Here is a 14,590-nt window from a genome sequence, read left to right as displayed (position 1 = left end):
ATCTAAGCTAAATCACTATAAATCTTGTGTGCAATTCTCTTTTCCCTTAACTCTTTTCAACTTTATTTGTTGCAACATTTTAAGTTTCACAAAAATCTAGTCCATCTCTTATCTAATTTTGAATTCTGCACCAGAAGTCTGATAGCTCGTTTAATCAGACTCTGATCCTTTTCAGACTTTGTTTGCAACTTAATTTATATCACATTTACTTGTCAATGTTTGTTTTTAAACACCTATTCACCCATTTCTAGGTGTTAGTGCTAACATTTTCAATAAGAAACATGGCACATGTTTGATGCTACTTGAGCGATCAGTGGGCGATCCATTGACGTTGACTTGTAAGACCAAATGGCACCTCTACAATTACATAGATTCCCTCATGCACCTTAGCATGTGAATGTAAATTGGTGAGTTTTAGGACTATGCCTCGATGTGTCGGGCAATATCTTCTATTCTAATGAAAAATTCTTAGATAAGCCCAATGTATGTATGGCCAATTCAAAGGTTCTGTCGGATGAGGTGGGTCTCAATCAAAGGGTGCATGTGAGTTGGGCTCACATCTACTGAATGCAGGCAATACCTACTCTTTTCCAACACCCTTCTATCTCTAACAAAACCGTCTATTTTGGTGAGAAATGGTGGTCACTGCTCTCTCTTTTACAAAAACTTGTTCTTTGCCAACTTATTATGGCGTCTGGTGATTCGTAGTTAGCGCGTGTGTTGTTTGCTTCTTCCTTCTTTGGGTTATGATCATGGGGAACATCAGAAGCAAACCAGAGTCGATGGAGCGGAGGAGCAATCATGGAATTAGGACGAGAGCAAGCTTTCCATCATATAATTCTGCTTCTGTCTCTAGTTCCTCTGTTTAAGCATTCAATTCCAACATCTCTTGCAGTTCCTTGATTCCCTTGGATTTTTCACACATGCATGATTTTTGGACAAGGAAAAGAGTTGCTATTATGTTGAAACGGAGAAGAGAGAAGAATGAGCCATGCATTGCTTCACCTAATTATAATCTATGGGTTTTTTAAAATCATATTCATTTGTTTACTTCTATAGCATCTCTATGCCAATTTTCACAGGAAAGCCAGATCTCCCATCAGAATGAAGATTATGAGTTATGAAGACTGGTTATAAGCCCTACCGATGCAGATTATGAATTATGAGCAATTTAGTCATAGTATTTGGATGTAATTACCATGCTAGTGAGCAGATCTAACCATGTGAGCATATCGGCCGTTTGACCATTAAAAAAGGCCAATAATAAGCTTGAGGATGAATTACATCACTCGAGCTCATCCTGTTCACGCAACAAGACCGAGTGAGGCAAAAGTTATTGGTACATTTAATGGTATCGGTCCCCACAATAAGCCGGAAGCCGTTACATCCACGTCTATGTCGTGTAAGGACCGACTCAGCCGACTCACACCTTAGCGGAAGTAGTTGCACTGCAAGGCCGTATTTATTACAATTCTGAATTTTCAAGTGTTATTTGTATTTAAAGATATTATTTGCAAACTAATGTTATTTCGACATAAAGTGAGGGAACTTTTTGGAAGTCGTGTCTATATATTCGTGTTTGTTGTACTTTTCATAATTATTGAATAATAGGAGGTTGATCATATTTGATTATTCATTTAACGCGTCAGAGACCGAAGTCAACCATCCTTGTCTGGTTCAAGAGCTATCAGCCTCATCTACCATTCCTGTGAGGTATATGCTCTCTGAGGCTCATCTTCTCAACAAGTTTTGGGGAATCAACACACACATACGTAGAAAAAGAGAGGCAAATCGACGCGTTGATCGAGCGAAATTGAGCCATGAACAGCCCCCGCACAGAACGGAGGCTGGAATTGCCAGAACAAGACAAGATCAATCTTGATAAGACCATCAACACCAGCCAGAGAACGCTCAAGGAACGAAGGTTGGGGTTATCGAAATCAGACCAGAGCGCCAAATTCAAGAAATCTGCTCGAGCTCGGACGACAACCATCGACGGCGGTAGTGGCGACTTTCTGGAAATTGTCGATGAATTCACTGGGATCCATTCGGCCGGAGGAGGAGGAGAAAGCGAAAAAGGTCTCGGCTATGGCAATGAAAATAAAGGCAGCCCTTGTGGAGCTGGATTCTCACAGATTACTTTCTTTCCAAATCACTTGAAATTGCCAAGACAGGTATATAATTTTCTCTACTATCGAATGAGTCACACGTAGTAATGTAAAAAAGTTTATTCTCATCTTCGTCTTACTAATCTGTTGATATGTTTATTACATAAGAATTCATAATTCCTCAAAGCTTGATCGTTCTCACACTATTTTCTTGAAATTTATGCTGGTTTAAAGACGTGCGTGCAATTGGATTATCGGAAATGTTTCAATAATTGACTGAAGAATTAACTTATATAGATGGGCAATAATTTGAAAAGATAAACACAAAATCTTACGATTTCTTTTATTTGTATTTTTATTTTAAATTGTGCAGCCAAAGAAAATCTCTTGGACCTACCCAACACCACCAAACCCTGCATCATGACATTTGTCTTGTCGCTTCATTGATGAACTATCAATTTATCACACAACTACGCACCGTGACTTTTACTAGTGTCAATGACCTTTTACAAAATCACCAAAATTTAAATAGAATAATTTCAACAAAATGAATTGACTGAGGATAGACAAAGTTGGGTTTGGGCACTGGGGGATTTTCAACTCAGAAATTGAAGGTCACTTATTGAAATATCACTAACTACGTGTGAATAATTTTTTGGCAGGACCACCTACATAGGCCAAAGGCCTAAAGTTAGTCTGTCATGAGGCTTACATGATATTATATGGGCATCCAAGTAGCTAAGCCTTTGTGTTCATGCCCTTGAATTTTTAAAATTAATTAATTAATTAGGACCATGTCGAAAAAAAAATTCCTCTAGTTGGATCTTTAATTGGTGAATAACAAATATGGTTATCACCTGAGCATGGGGATGTCCACGTCTGTAATCCATCAATTCAAAATCTAGCTCCAATTAGGAATGGACAAAAGTATGACTCAATTAGATCTGCTAATGCTACTACTAGTCTATCAAAAATAAGAATTCAAATCATTATATTATGTTCTATAAAGCATGAAGGTAGTTTTTTTTTTTTTTTTTTTTGGTCGGTAGCATGAAGGTAGTTAACCCATACGGTAGTCAGCAAGATTTAAGTCCTCCAATTGAATGTTGGGCCTTTATCCCTAGTTCATCACAAGGTCCTTCAGTTGGATTTTTAGTTAGAAAAGACTTTAGTTTTTCACCTCATAATCAGATTGGAAGAAATAGGACCTTGTGTTTTTCCATCTCTCAGAGAAAATGTCCTTCAATCATGCCTCTTATTGGTGGTAACAGACATTAACAGTCAGTGATATTCACACCCCGTAACCCACCAATTAAAAAGTGACCAAAAAAAAAAAAAACTCTACCGATAAAAGATATGATTGGAGAGAAATATAGTCAAAATTTATTCTACCATCTACGTATTTATTACTCTTGCATAATCGTCTCGCTCTCAAGAAACCATTCACATTCTACTCCCTTAATCCATGGTAAGTAACTTGATTTATCTTTTGTAACCAGCTGCCTTCATTTCTAAGATACTGGGCTGGCAATCATTGAGAGGCCAATGCAGCAGAGCTAGGATCAGGCCGGGGGTGTTTCCAAATTTGGTTACAAATTCCCCTCGCGGTTAACCCTTCCGTTTTATTTATGTGGAACGGGGGCTCCGATAACCACGGCCTTTATTTAAGGTCCTTAGGCTGGACCAATTTCTCTTTTGTTCCGGTGATATATCTTATCCTCCTCTGTGGTCGAAATTCTTCAGCCACCACCACTTGAGTTAAAGTAGTTCCGGAAGGTACGTATGTGATTAAGCAATAAGTCTGGAAAAAAATTTCTTTGCTTTTTCTTTTCTTTTTCGGCTGACAGCAATTGTTTTGGGGTTAACAAGTTAGATGATGTTCTTTGCTCCAGGAATTTCGTAGATTACTACTGCAGGAACCTTTTTACTATAGAAAGTCGGATGAACAACTATTATATAAGGTGAAATTCCAATTGCCACCTGATGATGGGTTCAGTTGGAGGAAGTAGATCAGAAGGAAATTCTTGGAGCCAAGTATCCAAGGTGAGTTTAGAGACGATCAGTTCTCTAATTCTATAGTCTTGAAGCTCCATCATCCCAAAGATTCACTAGAACATTATTCCTTTGTTCAAAGTAAACCCCGTTCAATGTTCTTGCCTTTCTCACTCCTAGTCCAAATTCATCCTCAGCATGTTGCATTGGTGGACTTGAGATGAGCCACATCCTTGAAAACGTTAAAAGGAAAAAACTCGATACTTGTCCCCTTGTCCCCGGTTATGTGATTGGAACAGATAGATCTCTTCCATTTTTCCTCAATTATTAACAGTTAGTTTAGTTTGGCAGCTTCTTACGTTGCTATCACTTTTCTCTTCCTTAGCCTACTAAAGTTTGACATATAATTGAGCACTTTGGGATTACCTCGGCTATGAGTGCACACAAGTTTCATTATGTTTCTTTGTCCTTTATATCTAGCTGTCATTAATATATTTCCCACTCTTCATATTCAGGAACTATAGGCGCACTCATTGAAATGTCCAAGGTTGCTTGGCTAGAAAGCGCGTGCAAAGATCCGATGACGACTCCCGTAAATTCGTGGAGTTGACGATGCGATGAGTAGATACAAAGGTAAGCAGGGAATACTAGGATCAATAATACTTCTTAGAAATGCTTGTTATTTCGATAAATCTATGGATATAACACAACTCAATGTCATGCCTTGAGCAATGAAGATACAAATTGAGTAATGGAACCTGGAACACTCACCTCTAATTGCTATACCTTTTCAAAAAGGGGAAGCGCACATCCTTGATATGCATTCTCCATCATTTTCCTGCCGATTTACATGGTGGTTGTGTGTGCTTTTGCTTGGAGAGAAATCAAGTCTTGATGATTCTTTTCTCGATCTAGCAGATTGGAAGAGGGAGCACAGGGATATCGAAGGGGCGCCACCGCATCATATGGTAATCAGAATTTTGCAATATAAACTAGAGAGAGAGAGAGAGAGAGCCCACAGGTTCAGCCGCCATTCAGTCAAAACCCACAGGCTACGTTTGGTAGTCAGGATAAAATTCAGGATAGGATATTATTTATCTTATCTTATGTTTGGTGCTCACTCGGGGCATGATAAAGTCGGATATAAAGGGGATATAGACATGATAAAATTATCCCATGTGAGAGGTGGGATAAAGGTGGATAGGATTTCTAATGTCCATACTATGAAAGTTATTTCTCTCGAATAACAAACTTATTAAATTAATAAAATTGAAATATATTTCAATATAAATAATATTTGAATTATAATTTAAGAAATTAAAAATAAAAAAATCATTTTTAATTAATCCATTTTTAATTTATATATTCAATTTTAATTCTATCTTATAATAAACATTCAATCTATAAAATATTTATATTTATTATATATTTTAGGTATTTTTGTATTTTAGGTATGTTAGTACAGTTTACTATTTGATAAAATTTTATTAAATAATGATGAAAGGGGAAAAATAAAAAAGAGGAAAAATAAAATAAAAATAAATTAAGGAATAGTGTTACAAGAGATTTTCACCATATCTCGTTTATGAACATTTAAGTTCATTTATAATGATATACAGTTTATATATATATATATATATATATATATATATATATAAATGTACATGATATGATTAAAACATATCCGATTTTAATATTATGATTCACCAAACAATAGACGAGAATATAAAAAAAAAATCTCGGGATTTTATATCATATCCTATCCAGTCCTATCCGATTAGAAATTTGACGACCAAACGTGCGCTACAGGTTTTGACCAGCCAAGCTTCAAAGAAGATGCCTCCGCGTACACGGCCAGTGGGATGCCCAGAGCATAAGAAAAGAGCCTTGCGCGACACGCGACCATTGCCTCTTCTTCCTCCCTACCCTTTGCTCTCCCCTCCCCTCCCTCACCACCTCCCTCTCTCTCTCTCTCTCTGTTGGAGATCAGAACATAACCGGAGCCATCCGAGGAGGCCTTTGCTCTCCCTCCCCTCCCTCACCACTTTCGTTTTCCCTCCTGTTTTCTTCTTTCTGCGGAAGCGATGGCCTCACCATCGGCCAGCACGGGGAGCTTGGACCCTCGAGCGAGCTCCTTGTCATCCCTCCTCGCCTCCGCACTGGAGGACGACCCTCGCCGTGGGTCCGGCGTTCCCAAGTTCAAGTCCATCGCCCCGCCCTCCCTGCCGCTTAGCGCCCTCCCCTTGAGCCCCTCTGCTTTCCCCACCATGCCGCCTGGTCTCAGCCCTGCCGATTTCTTGGACTCCAAGGTATCTCCTCCTCTCTCTCTCTCCCCCGCAGCAAGTCCCCCGACAGTTACCAGCAGATCCCTAAAGGGGAAGACGCAAATTACTCTACCTTCACTTTCCAGACCAACGCCAAGCAGCAGGTATGTCTACACTTTCTTTATATGCTCATCCCTCTTCCCTTTGCCTCACGATTATCGCTCCATCAAACGAGATGATTCCCGTCCTTCTGACGAGAGCGCTGTGAAACCCGAACTCAATCCATTCCAGACCAACGCCAATAACCGATCCGATTACGATAATTTTCAGTCTCAGGCTCAGTCCATGCGAGAGCAGAGGAAATCTGACGATGGCTACAATTGGAGGAAATACGGCCAGAAGCAGGTGAAGGGGAGCGAAAACCCTGGCACTATTACAAGTGCACTCATCCTGAATGCCCTACCAAGAAGAAGGTTGAGAGATCTCTGGATGGCCAGATTACCGAGATTGTCTACAAGGGAACCCATAACCACGCTAAGCCTCTGGCCATCCGGAGATCCTTGGCGTCCTCCGCCTCCTCCGTGCCATCTCTTGCAGTCCCGGTCTACAATCCCGCCGCCCCAAAATCAATGACCCTGCTTTTTCTGCGCATGGCTCCTCGCAAGTAGACTCTGCAACCCCAGAAAACTCTTCCCCTTCGGTCATCGGCAATGAACCAGATCCCAAGAGATGGTAAGTTGCTAGCTGGATGGAGTTCTGTTTGCTTGTGTGCAAAATTGAAGTTTGTTTATATTACAATTGGATGGTTTTGATCTGCTCCATGGTCCCTGATTCATTTCATTCCTTAATTGTCAGGAAGCAAGAGGGTGAGAATGGAGGGATTTTAGCTCCTGGGAGCAGAACGGTAAGAGAACCAGTAAATTCGTGTAGTCGAAAATAATTATGAGGCACACGTCATTATTGCTTTCTGGCCCATGTTTTCCTCTAATAGGGTACAAGTTATATTTATTTGGACATGCATACTTAAATAAATATAATTATGAAGCTTTGTGACGAGGTGGTTCAATCACAAAACTTCATTCTATCCTACTTTTGTACTATTTATTTTTAAATAGGTGTTAAAGATTGTCATGGAGCACTTGCTAAAACTCATTACTTTTTGTCTCCAGCTTTATCATAAAGCTGTTGCGCGGATCTTTTCTACCACCTCAATCAACATCTTATTTGCTAAATTCAACAATCAGATGCTATGGCCTTATTTATTTATTTATTTATTTTTTTGAAAAAATTTCTTCTCTCTCAAAGTTGCAGGTGACTCATCCTCGGCCACTGCCAAATCAAATCTCAAGTCACTAGAAATCTGCATATCTTTTTAAAACTATTTTATCCAATTTGGAACTCTGGCTCTATGATATTTATTTGCTGAAAAATATGCAAATAGATATGAGATAAACAATGAAAATAAACCAAACAAGAGATTACATTGTTAGTTTGACCGATCAATAATCTATGTGGAGAGTGACAGAAAAATTTAACAATAATCAAGCGATACAATGGAGATTACAATCACTCCACCTCTCAAGTGTTTGCTAACCCCTGTTTTTGCACACTTAAACTCACAAACTAGCACTTAAGACTTATCTATTCATTTTGAGTAACATAGAGAAATAACAGGAAATTTTATTGAGATGTTTCTGGCGGCTTAATCTTCTCATCAGATGAAAATACAACTCAAAAACATAGGAAATTTAGGAATAAATCCTGCTGGGCTATGCACCCAAAAAAATAAAAATAAAAATCACTGAGCATGTCCCAATTGCCTGGCCAGGTGGGCTATGGGCAACAAGTCCACCTTCTGGCTGGGTGAATGACGGGCAAGACCTCCAGGCAGATCAATCTGATGTTGAGCACGGTCTGCATGGACTTGAGATATTATTTCAACACTATCAATATCATTTAGATGTTGAATGTACTAACATTGTTGTAATTGCCTACTGCTTCAGGATAAATCGATCTCTGATCAGCCTGTCGCTAGTTCAGTTGATACATCCCTTAGTTTGGGTTTGGGCCCCTGTTCTCATGCTGCTGAAAATCAGAAAGGTAGCTTTCATTCCTCAAAGAATAGTTACATGTTAAATGATTTGGGAGAAGATTTGCAATATGACACTGATATAACCTTATCCATTGAAATTCAACCTTGGTCTGTCCTAAAAGATGAGTTTTCTAGTAATCTTTGTTTAGACAATAGCATATTGCTAAGCTGGAGGTGACTAAAGAGATGAGAGTTTTCTGTGCTTCCGAGATCGCTATCTCGATGCTTCTGTCGATAATATTGCATTTATATATGCATCATATTACTATTGTAGATGGCATTAAGTCTATAAGTGCTGCTATTTCCAAGGAAGCACTTCTTGTGCATCGGGATTTATTTTGGGCTTAAACGGGCTCATTCTCTCTGAACTGATCCAAAGTCGATAAATGGGGTGACCAAGTGACTTTGTTTATAGTCAAGAAAGCAACTGACTTTGGCTTGCTGTTTTCAAGTTGTCCCCTTAGATCAGTGTAGCTGCATTATCATGGAATTTGTTTTGACAAATTGCAGAAAGAGAAGTTTATATATCTCAGGGTAGATTATGATAATGATTGTGCCTTTGCCTCATGAATTTGTTTCTGTACAGAACTCAAGCAGTTATTTGGAATTGATTTGCTTCACACAAAGACAGGCAATGTCATGAATGAAGGATCTCTGCCGAGTGATCTGACAGAACAAGAAAATGCGACTGTGTCAAGTGAAGCGGAAAAACTAGTAGCCAAGCAGAAGCAAAGAGCAGAAAGTGATTTTGTGCCAATGCAAAGCACTCGAGATGCAAAGACTGAACCATTTACCTCTTCACATGCTGCTGAAGATCAGAAAGGCAGCTTTTATGAAGATCAGAAAGGTAACTTTTATTCTTCAGAGATTCATTACATTTTAAATGATTTGGGGAGAAGATTTGCAACATGACACTGATATAACCTTGGCCCATTCAATTTCAATCTTGGTTTGTCCTAAAAGATGAGTTTTCTAGTACTCTTTGTTTAGACAATAGCATATTGATTAGCCGAAGGTGACTAAAGGAATGAGAGTTTTTCTGTGCTTGCGAGATTGCCATCTCAATGCTTCTGTCAATAAAATTGCATTTATATATGCATCAAATTACTATCATAGATAGCAAAAAGTCTAGAAGTGCTGCTATTTCCAAAGAAGCATTTCTTGTGTATTGGGATTTATTTTGGGCTAAAATGGGCTCTTTGTCTCTGAACTGATCCAAAGTCAATAAATGGGGTGATCAAGTGATTTCGTTCAGGGTGAAGAAAGGAAGTGACTTTGGCTTTCTGTTTTCAAGTTGTCCACTCAGATAAGTGTAGCTGTATTATCATGAAATGTGTTTGACAAATTGCAGAAAGAAAAGTTTTTTATATCCCGGGGCAGATTATGAATATTGATTGTGCCTTTGCCTCATGAATATTTTTCTATACAGAGCACAAGCCGTTCTTTGGGATGGATTGGCTTCACACTAAGGCAGGCTATGTCACGACCAAAGGATCATTGCAGAGAATTCCGAAAAAAGAAGAAAATGCGACAATGTCAAGTGAAAAAGAAAAACTAGTAGCCATGCAAAAGCATAGAGCAGAAAGTGATTTTGTGCCAATGCAAAGCACTCGAGATGCAAAGACTGAACCGTTTACCTCTTCACATGCTGCTGAAGATCAGAAAGGCAGCTTTTATGAAGATCAGAAAGGTAGCTTTTATTCTTCAAAGATTCATTACATTTTAAATGATTTGGGGAGAAGATTTGCAACATGACACTGATATAACCTTGGCCCATTCAATTTCAATCTTGGTTTGTCCTAAAAGATGAGTTTTCTAGTACTCTTTGTTTAGAATAGCATATTGCTTAGCCAAAGGTGACTAAAGGAATGAGAGTTTTCTGTGCTTGTGAGATCGCTATCCTGATGCTTCTGTCAATAAAATTGCATTCATGTATGCATCAAATTACTATTGTAGATAGCATAAAGTCTAGAAGTGCTGCTACTTCCAAAGAAGCACTTCTTGTGTATTGGGATTTACTTTGGGCTAAAATGGGCTCTCTCTCTGAACTGATCCATAGTTAATGAATGGGTTGACCAAGTGATTTCGTTTTTGGTGAAGAAAGGAACTGACTTTGGCTTTCTGTTTTCAAGTTGTCCACTTAGATAAGTGTAGCTGTATTATCATGAAATGTGTTTGACAAATTGCGGAAAAAAAAGTTTTTTATATCCTGGGGCAGATTATGAATAATGATTGTGCTTTTGCCTCATGAATTTTTTTTCTATACAGAACTCAAGCCGTTCTATGAATGGCTTCACACAGAGCCAGGATATGTCACAAGCAAAGGATCATTGCTGAGTCTTCTGAAAGAAGAAGAAAATGCAACGGTGTCAAGTGAAGCAGAAAAACTAGTAGCCATGCAGAAGCAAAGAGCAGAAAGTGATTTTGTGCCAACGCAAAGCACTCGAGATACAGAGACTGAACTATTTCCCTGTTCTCATGCTGCTGAAAATCAGCAAGGTAGCATTGATTCTTTAAAGATTTGTTACATGTTAAATGATTTGGGGAGAAGATTTGCAACATGGCACTAATATAACCTTAAGCCCATTCAATTTCAACCTTGCTTTGTCCTAAAAGATGAGTTTTCAGTACTTTTTGTTTAGACAATAGCATATTGCTAAGCTAAAGAGCAGTAAAGAGACGAGCTTTTCTGTGCTTGCGAGATTGCCATCTCGATGCTTCTATCAATAATATTGCAATTATATATGCATCAAATAACTATTATAGATAGCATAAAGTCTAGAAGTGCTGCTGTTTCCAAAGGAGCACTTCTTGTGTATTGGGATTTATTTTGGGCTAAAACGGCCTCTTTCTCTCTGAACTGATCCAAAGTCAATAAATAGGGAGACCAGGTGATTTTGTTTATAGTAAAGAAAGGCACTGATTTTGTCTTTCTGTTTTCAACTTGTCCACTTAGATCAGTGTAGCTGCATTATCATGGAATGTGTTTGACAAATTGTGGAAAGAAACGTTTATATATCGCGGGGTAGATTATGATAATGATTGTGCCTTTTTCTCATGGATTTGTTTCTATACAGAACTCAAGCCGTTGTTTGGGATTGATTTGCTTCACACAAAGGCAGGCTATGTCACGAACGATGGATCTCTGCTGAGTGATCTGAAAGAAGAAGAAAATGCGACCGTGTCAAGTGAAGCGGAAAAACTAGTAGCCATGCAAAAGCAAAGAGCAGAAAGTGATTTTGTGCCAATGCAAAGCACTCAAGATACAGAGACTGAACTGTTTCCCTGGATAATGAAAAGGGCGCTGATCCTCATGCTACTTTGGGAAAAGTTCATTCTTATTCATCACACTCAGAGTGGGAAGTTGGTTCACATTACTCAGAATTGGAAGTTGGTTCACATTGCTCAGAATCAGAATCTGAAGACACTGATGAGAAGATGAAGATTCGAGCAAGTCGAGAATATCATAGGAGAGAAACATCGGAAAGTGCAGTTTTGCAAATGCGGAACACTGCAGAGCCAGAGGTTGAACCCTTTTCCGTGGAAGTAAATGAAGACACTGCTTCTGACGAAGTTCATTCATATTCCTCAGAACAAGAATATGAAGTTGATTCAGATTGCTCAGGTCCGGAATATGAAGTTGGGGATAAAAAGGCGAGGATAGAAGCTAGTCAGAATATAATGATATTATACACATACCAAAGATGAAAAAGGAAAGTTCTTCACATGCTACTTTGGATGATGCCAATGCCTTAATTGATATGTTAGGTGGCAGTGGAAAACGAGAAGGCAGACCATCAGAAGGATGGGGTGCAATTAAATATGACTCTATAGTCGACCATCTCATTAAGTCCATAAAAAAATCTAACATTGAAAAAATGGGAATATATGGCAGAAATGAGGTTGCAAAAGCTATTGTCATTGAAGCTTTGAAGGAATCAGCAATTTTGAGAAATTTATTTGATAGAGTCATCTGTGTTACTGTTCCTCTGAACTGCGACATGGAAAAGGTGCAAAAGGAGATTGCTGGACAAATATCTTGTGATTTAACTGAAGCCAATGCAGTTGATATGCCACATTCGGTGGTGAATGCATTGGAAGGCCTCAAGTTTTTGCTCATTCTTGTTGGCGTTAACCAACACATGAAGCTAGAGACATTGAGGATTCCTGAAGCAACACCACCAGTTGGTAGCAAGATAGTCTTTGTGACTAGATCAGGACAATTGTGCGATGAAATCGAAGTGGATAAGAAAATATGCTTGGATGATCTGTTGCTGTACGAATTATTTCGTCAGAATGTGGGTGAAGTTGTTTATTATTCTAAAAAGCCATAGCTAGAGAAATAGTTAGGATGTGCAGGCCATATTCACGTGCTGTTATTCTAGTGGCAAGGGCACTGCAAAATGTTGATGACATTTTAATCTGGAAACATGTGCTTGAAAGACTGAATGTTCGACCTACGAGTCATGAAGTAGGTATAGAAACTCTTATGGTTAATGTATTAAGATTCTGCATTGACCAACTAGAAGATGATAAAACTAGAAGATGCTTGAAAAATCTTGCTCTTTGTAACAATTACCATGAGATTGCATCTGAGTCTGCCATAGGCCTATGGGTCAGAGATGGTATCGTAGACGCCCATGATGAAGGCCAAAAAGTCCTAAAAGATCTTGTCAATGCTAGCCTGCTCCAAGTTGATGAGAATCGACAATTTGTGAAGTTTCAAGACCAGGATCAGGATATATTAGTGAACTTAATATTTCAGCTCGAGGAAAATCGTGTGTTTCTGATGCGAGGTGGCTTGGATTTGATAGAGCCACCAGAGGTTGAGGAATGGGAGAGTGCAAAAGAGATTTGTTTGATGCATACCGCAATTTCTGAGCTACCGAAGGAACCAAGGTGCCCTTCACTTTCGTCGTTATATCTGCAAAGAAATTACAAGCTAAGAAAGCTTTCTTCTTCATTTTCAATCAGATGCCTGCTCTAGAAGTATTGAATCTGTCTAGAACCCGCATTCGGTGCTTGCCGGAGTCCATATCTCAACTTGTCGGCCTCAAAAGACTCTTCTTGAATGATTGTGTCCTATTGAGATCGATATCGCCAGCAATTGCAGGGCTCAAGCGGCTGGAGGTATTTGATCTTGAGGGGACGAAGATTAAGAATCTTCCCAGGGAAATTGAATGTTTAATTAATTTGACTTGTTTGGGAATCTCAATTTCTGGAACTGAACCTTTTAGTGACTCGAAAACAGTGATTCCTCATGGGGTAATATCTTCTCTATTGCACTTGGAAGAACTGAATCTAGATGTGGATGCCAATGCCGAATGGTGGGATACATGTGCTGAAGGTGTTTTATCTGAAGTTTGCAACTTGAAAAGGTTAAGCACTTTCAAATTCTCCTTTCCTACATTGGAACTTTTGAGGCAGTTTAATCAGCTAAGGAAATCAATGGAGCATCCATCTTTAGCTCAATTCAGACTTTGTGTTGGTAATCATGCTAGCCGCATCATGAATCAGCTACCTTCAGATATTGAATTCGAGCTGGAACAGTGCAACCGATTCTTGAGGTACACAAATGGTGATGGTGTCTTCACGGATATTAAGGACATCCTGCAACAATCAGATGCTTTTTTCTTAGAAAGGCATGCTAATCTTAAGAAGCTGTCTGAACTAGGGATAGATAGCATGGACCAACTCAAGTGGTGTGTTCTGGGGGAGTGTAATGAGCTTGAGGTGCTCGTGGATGCATCGATACCCTTCATCAAGAGGCTTTAACTGAATCTCACTGCAAAAGCATTTGTCTTGAATCGCTAGAGTTTCTGTATGTGTATTACATGAGAAACTTGAGAAACATTTGGAAAGGCTCAATGCAGAAGGGATGTTTATCTTCTCTCAAGCTGTTGACATTGTGTAAATGCCCCGAGTTGATAGTTATTTTCTCAAGCGAGATGCTTGATAATCTCAACAACTTGGAAGAGGTCACAGTTGAGGACTGCCCAGCCATCAAAAGCCTAATTACCTGCCAAACTTCTACTGGCAAAGTTTGTGAGACGTCGTATTTCCTCCCTATTTTGAAGAAGTTGTCTCTCCATTACGTACCTAAACTTTCCAATGTATCCTGTGGGCTACGGATT

The 14,590-nt window shown here is 39.1% G+C and overlaps 2 protein-coding genes and 1 long non-coding RNA gene across 3 annotated transcripts; all 3 read left to right on the top strand.

Moving 5' to 3' along the window:
• The first annotated feature begins 1,663 nt into the window (after positions 1 to 1,663).
• On the top strand, positions 1,664 to 5,312 carry LOC104452521. Its single transcript, XR_005552988.1, has 5 exons — positions 1,664 to 2,174; positions 3,608 to 3,884; positions 4,001 to 4,151; positions 4,616 to 4,733; positions 5,019 to 5,312. It is a non-coding gene; the product is annotated as an uncharacterized LOC104452521 (long non-coding RNA).
• Positions 5,313 to 5,911: 599 nt separating this feature from the next.
• LOC120296356 (WRKY transcription factor WRKY24-like) lies at positions 5,912 to 6,789 on the top strand. The gene is made up of 2 exons (XM_039318239.1): positions 5,912 to 6,528; positions 6,695 to 6,789. The coding sequence occupies exons 1-2, from the start codon at positions 6,185 to 6,187 to the stop codon at positions 6,771 to 6,773; spliced, it is 423 nt and encodes a 140-aa protein (XP_039174173.1). The 5' UTR covers positions 5,912 to 6,184; the 3' UTR covers positions 6,774 to 6,789.
• Positions 6,790 to 6,853: 64 nt separating this feature from the next.
• Positions 6,854 to 13,901, top strand: LOC104422935. Its single transcript, XM_039317700.1, has 8 exons — positions 6,854 to 6,873; positions 6,962 to 7,096; positions 7,220 to 7,268; positions 8,368 to 8,464; positions 9,043 to 9,303; positions 9,886 to 10,146; positions 10,725 to 10,955; positions 11,534 to 13,901. Exons 1-8 carry the CDS (start codon positions 6,854 to 6,856, stop codon positions 11,896 to 11,898), a joined length of 1,419 nt encoding a protein of 472 aa, XP_039173634.1. The 3' UTR covers positions 11,899 to 13,901.
• Positions 13,902 to 14,590: the final 689 nt, after the last annotated feature.

This window comes from Eucalyptus grandis, chromosome 7 (genome assembly GCF_016545825.1).
Source record: "Eucalyptus grandis isolate ANBG69807.140 chromosome 7, ASM1654582v1, whole genome shotgun sequence".
NCBI classification, from domain to species: Eukaryota; Viridiplantae; Streptophyta; class Magnoliopsida; order Myrtales; family Myrtaceae; genus Eucalyptus; species Eucalyptus grandis.
The sequence above is the reverse complement of the archived record's forward strand: the minus strand, read 5'-3'. Positions and strand labels throughout refer to the sequence as shown.

Excerpts from the sequence above, each read along its gene's own strand:
- LOC120296356 (XM_039318239.1), top strand. The coding sequence starts at position 6,185 with ATGGCCTCACCATCGGCCAGCACGGGGAGCTTGGACCCTCGAGCGAGC. Across the intron at positions 6,529-6,694 it reads AGACCAACGCCAAGCAGCAG|TCTCAGGCTCAGTCCATGCG; the intron begins GTATGTCTACAC and ends GATAATTTTCAG.
- LOC104422935 (XM_039317700.1), top strand. The coding sequence starts at position 6,854 with ATGGCCAGATTACCGAGATT. Across the intron at positions 8,465-9,042 it reads TGCTGCTGAAAATCAGAAAG|AACTCAAGCAGTTATTTGGA; the intron begins GTAGCTTTCATT and ends GTTTCTGTACAG. Across the intron at positions 10,956-11,533 it reads TGCTGCTGAAAATCAGCAAG|AACTCAAGCCGTTGTTTGGG; the intron begins GTAGCATTGATT and ends GTTTCTATACAG.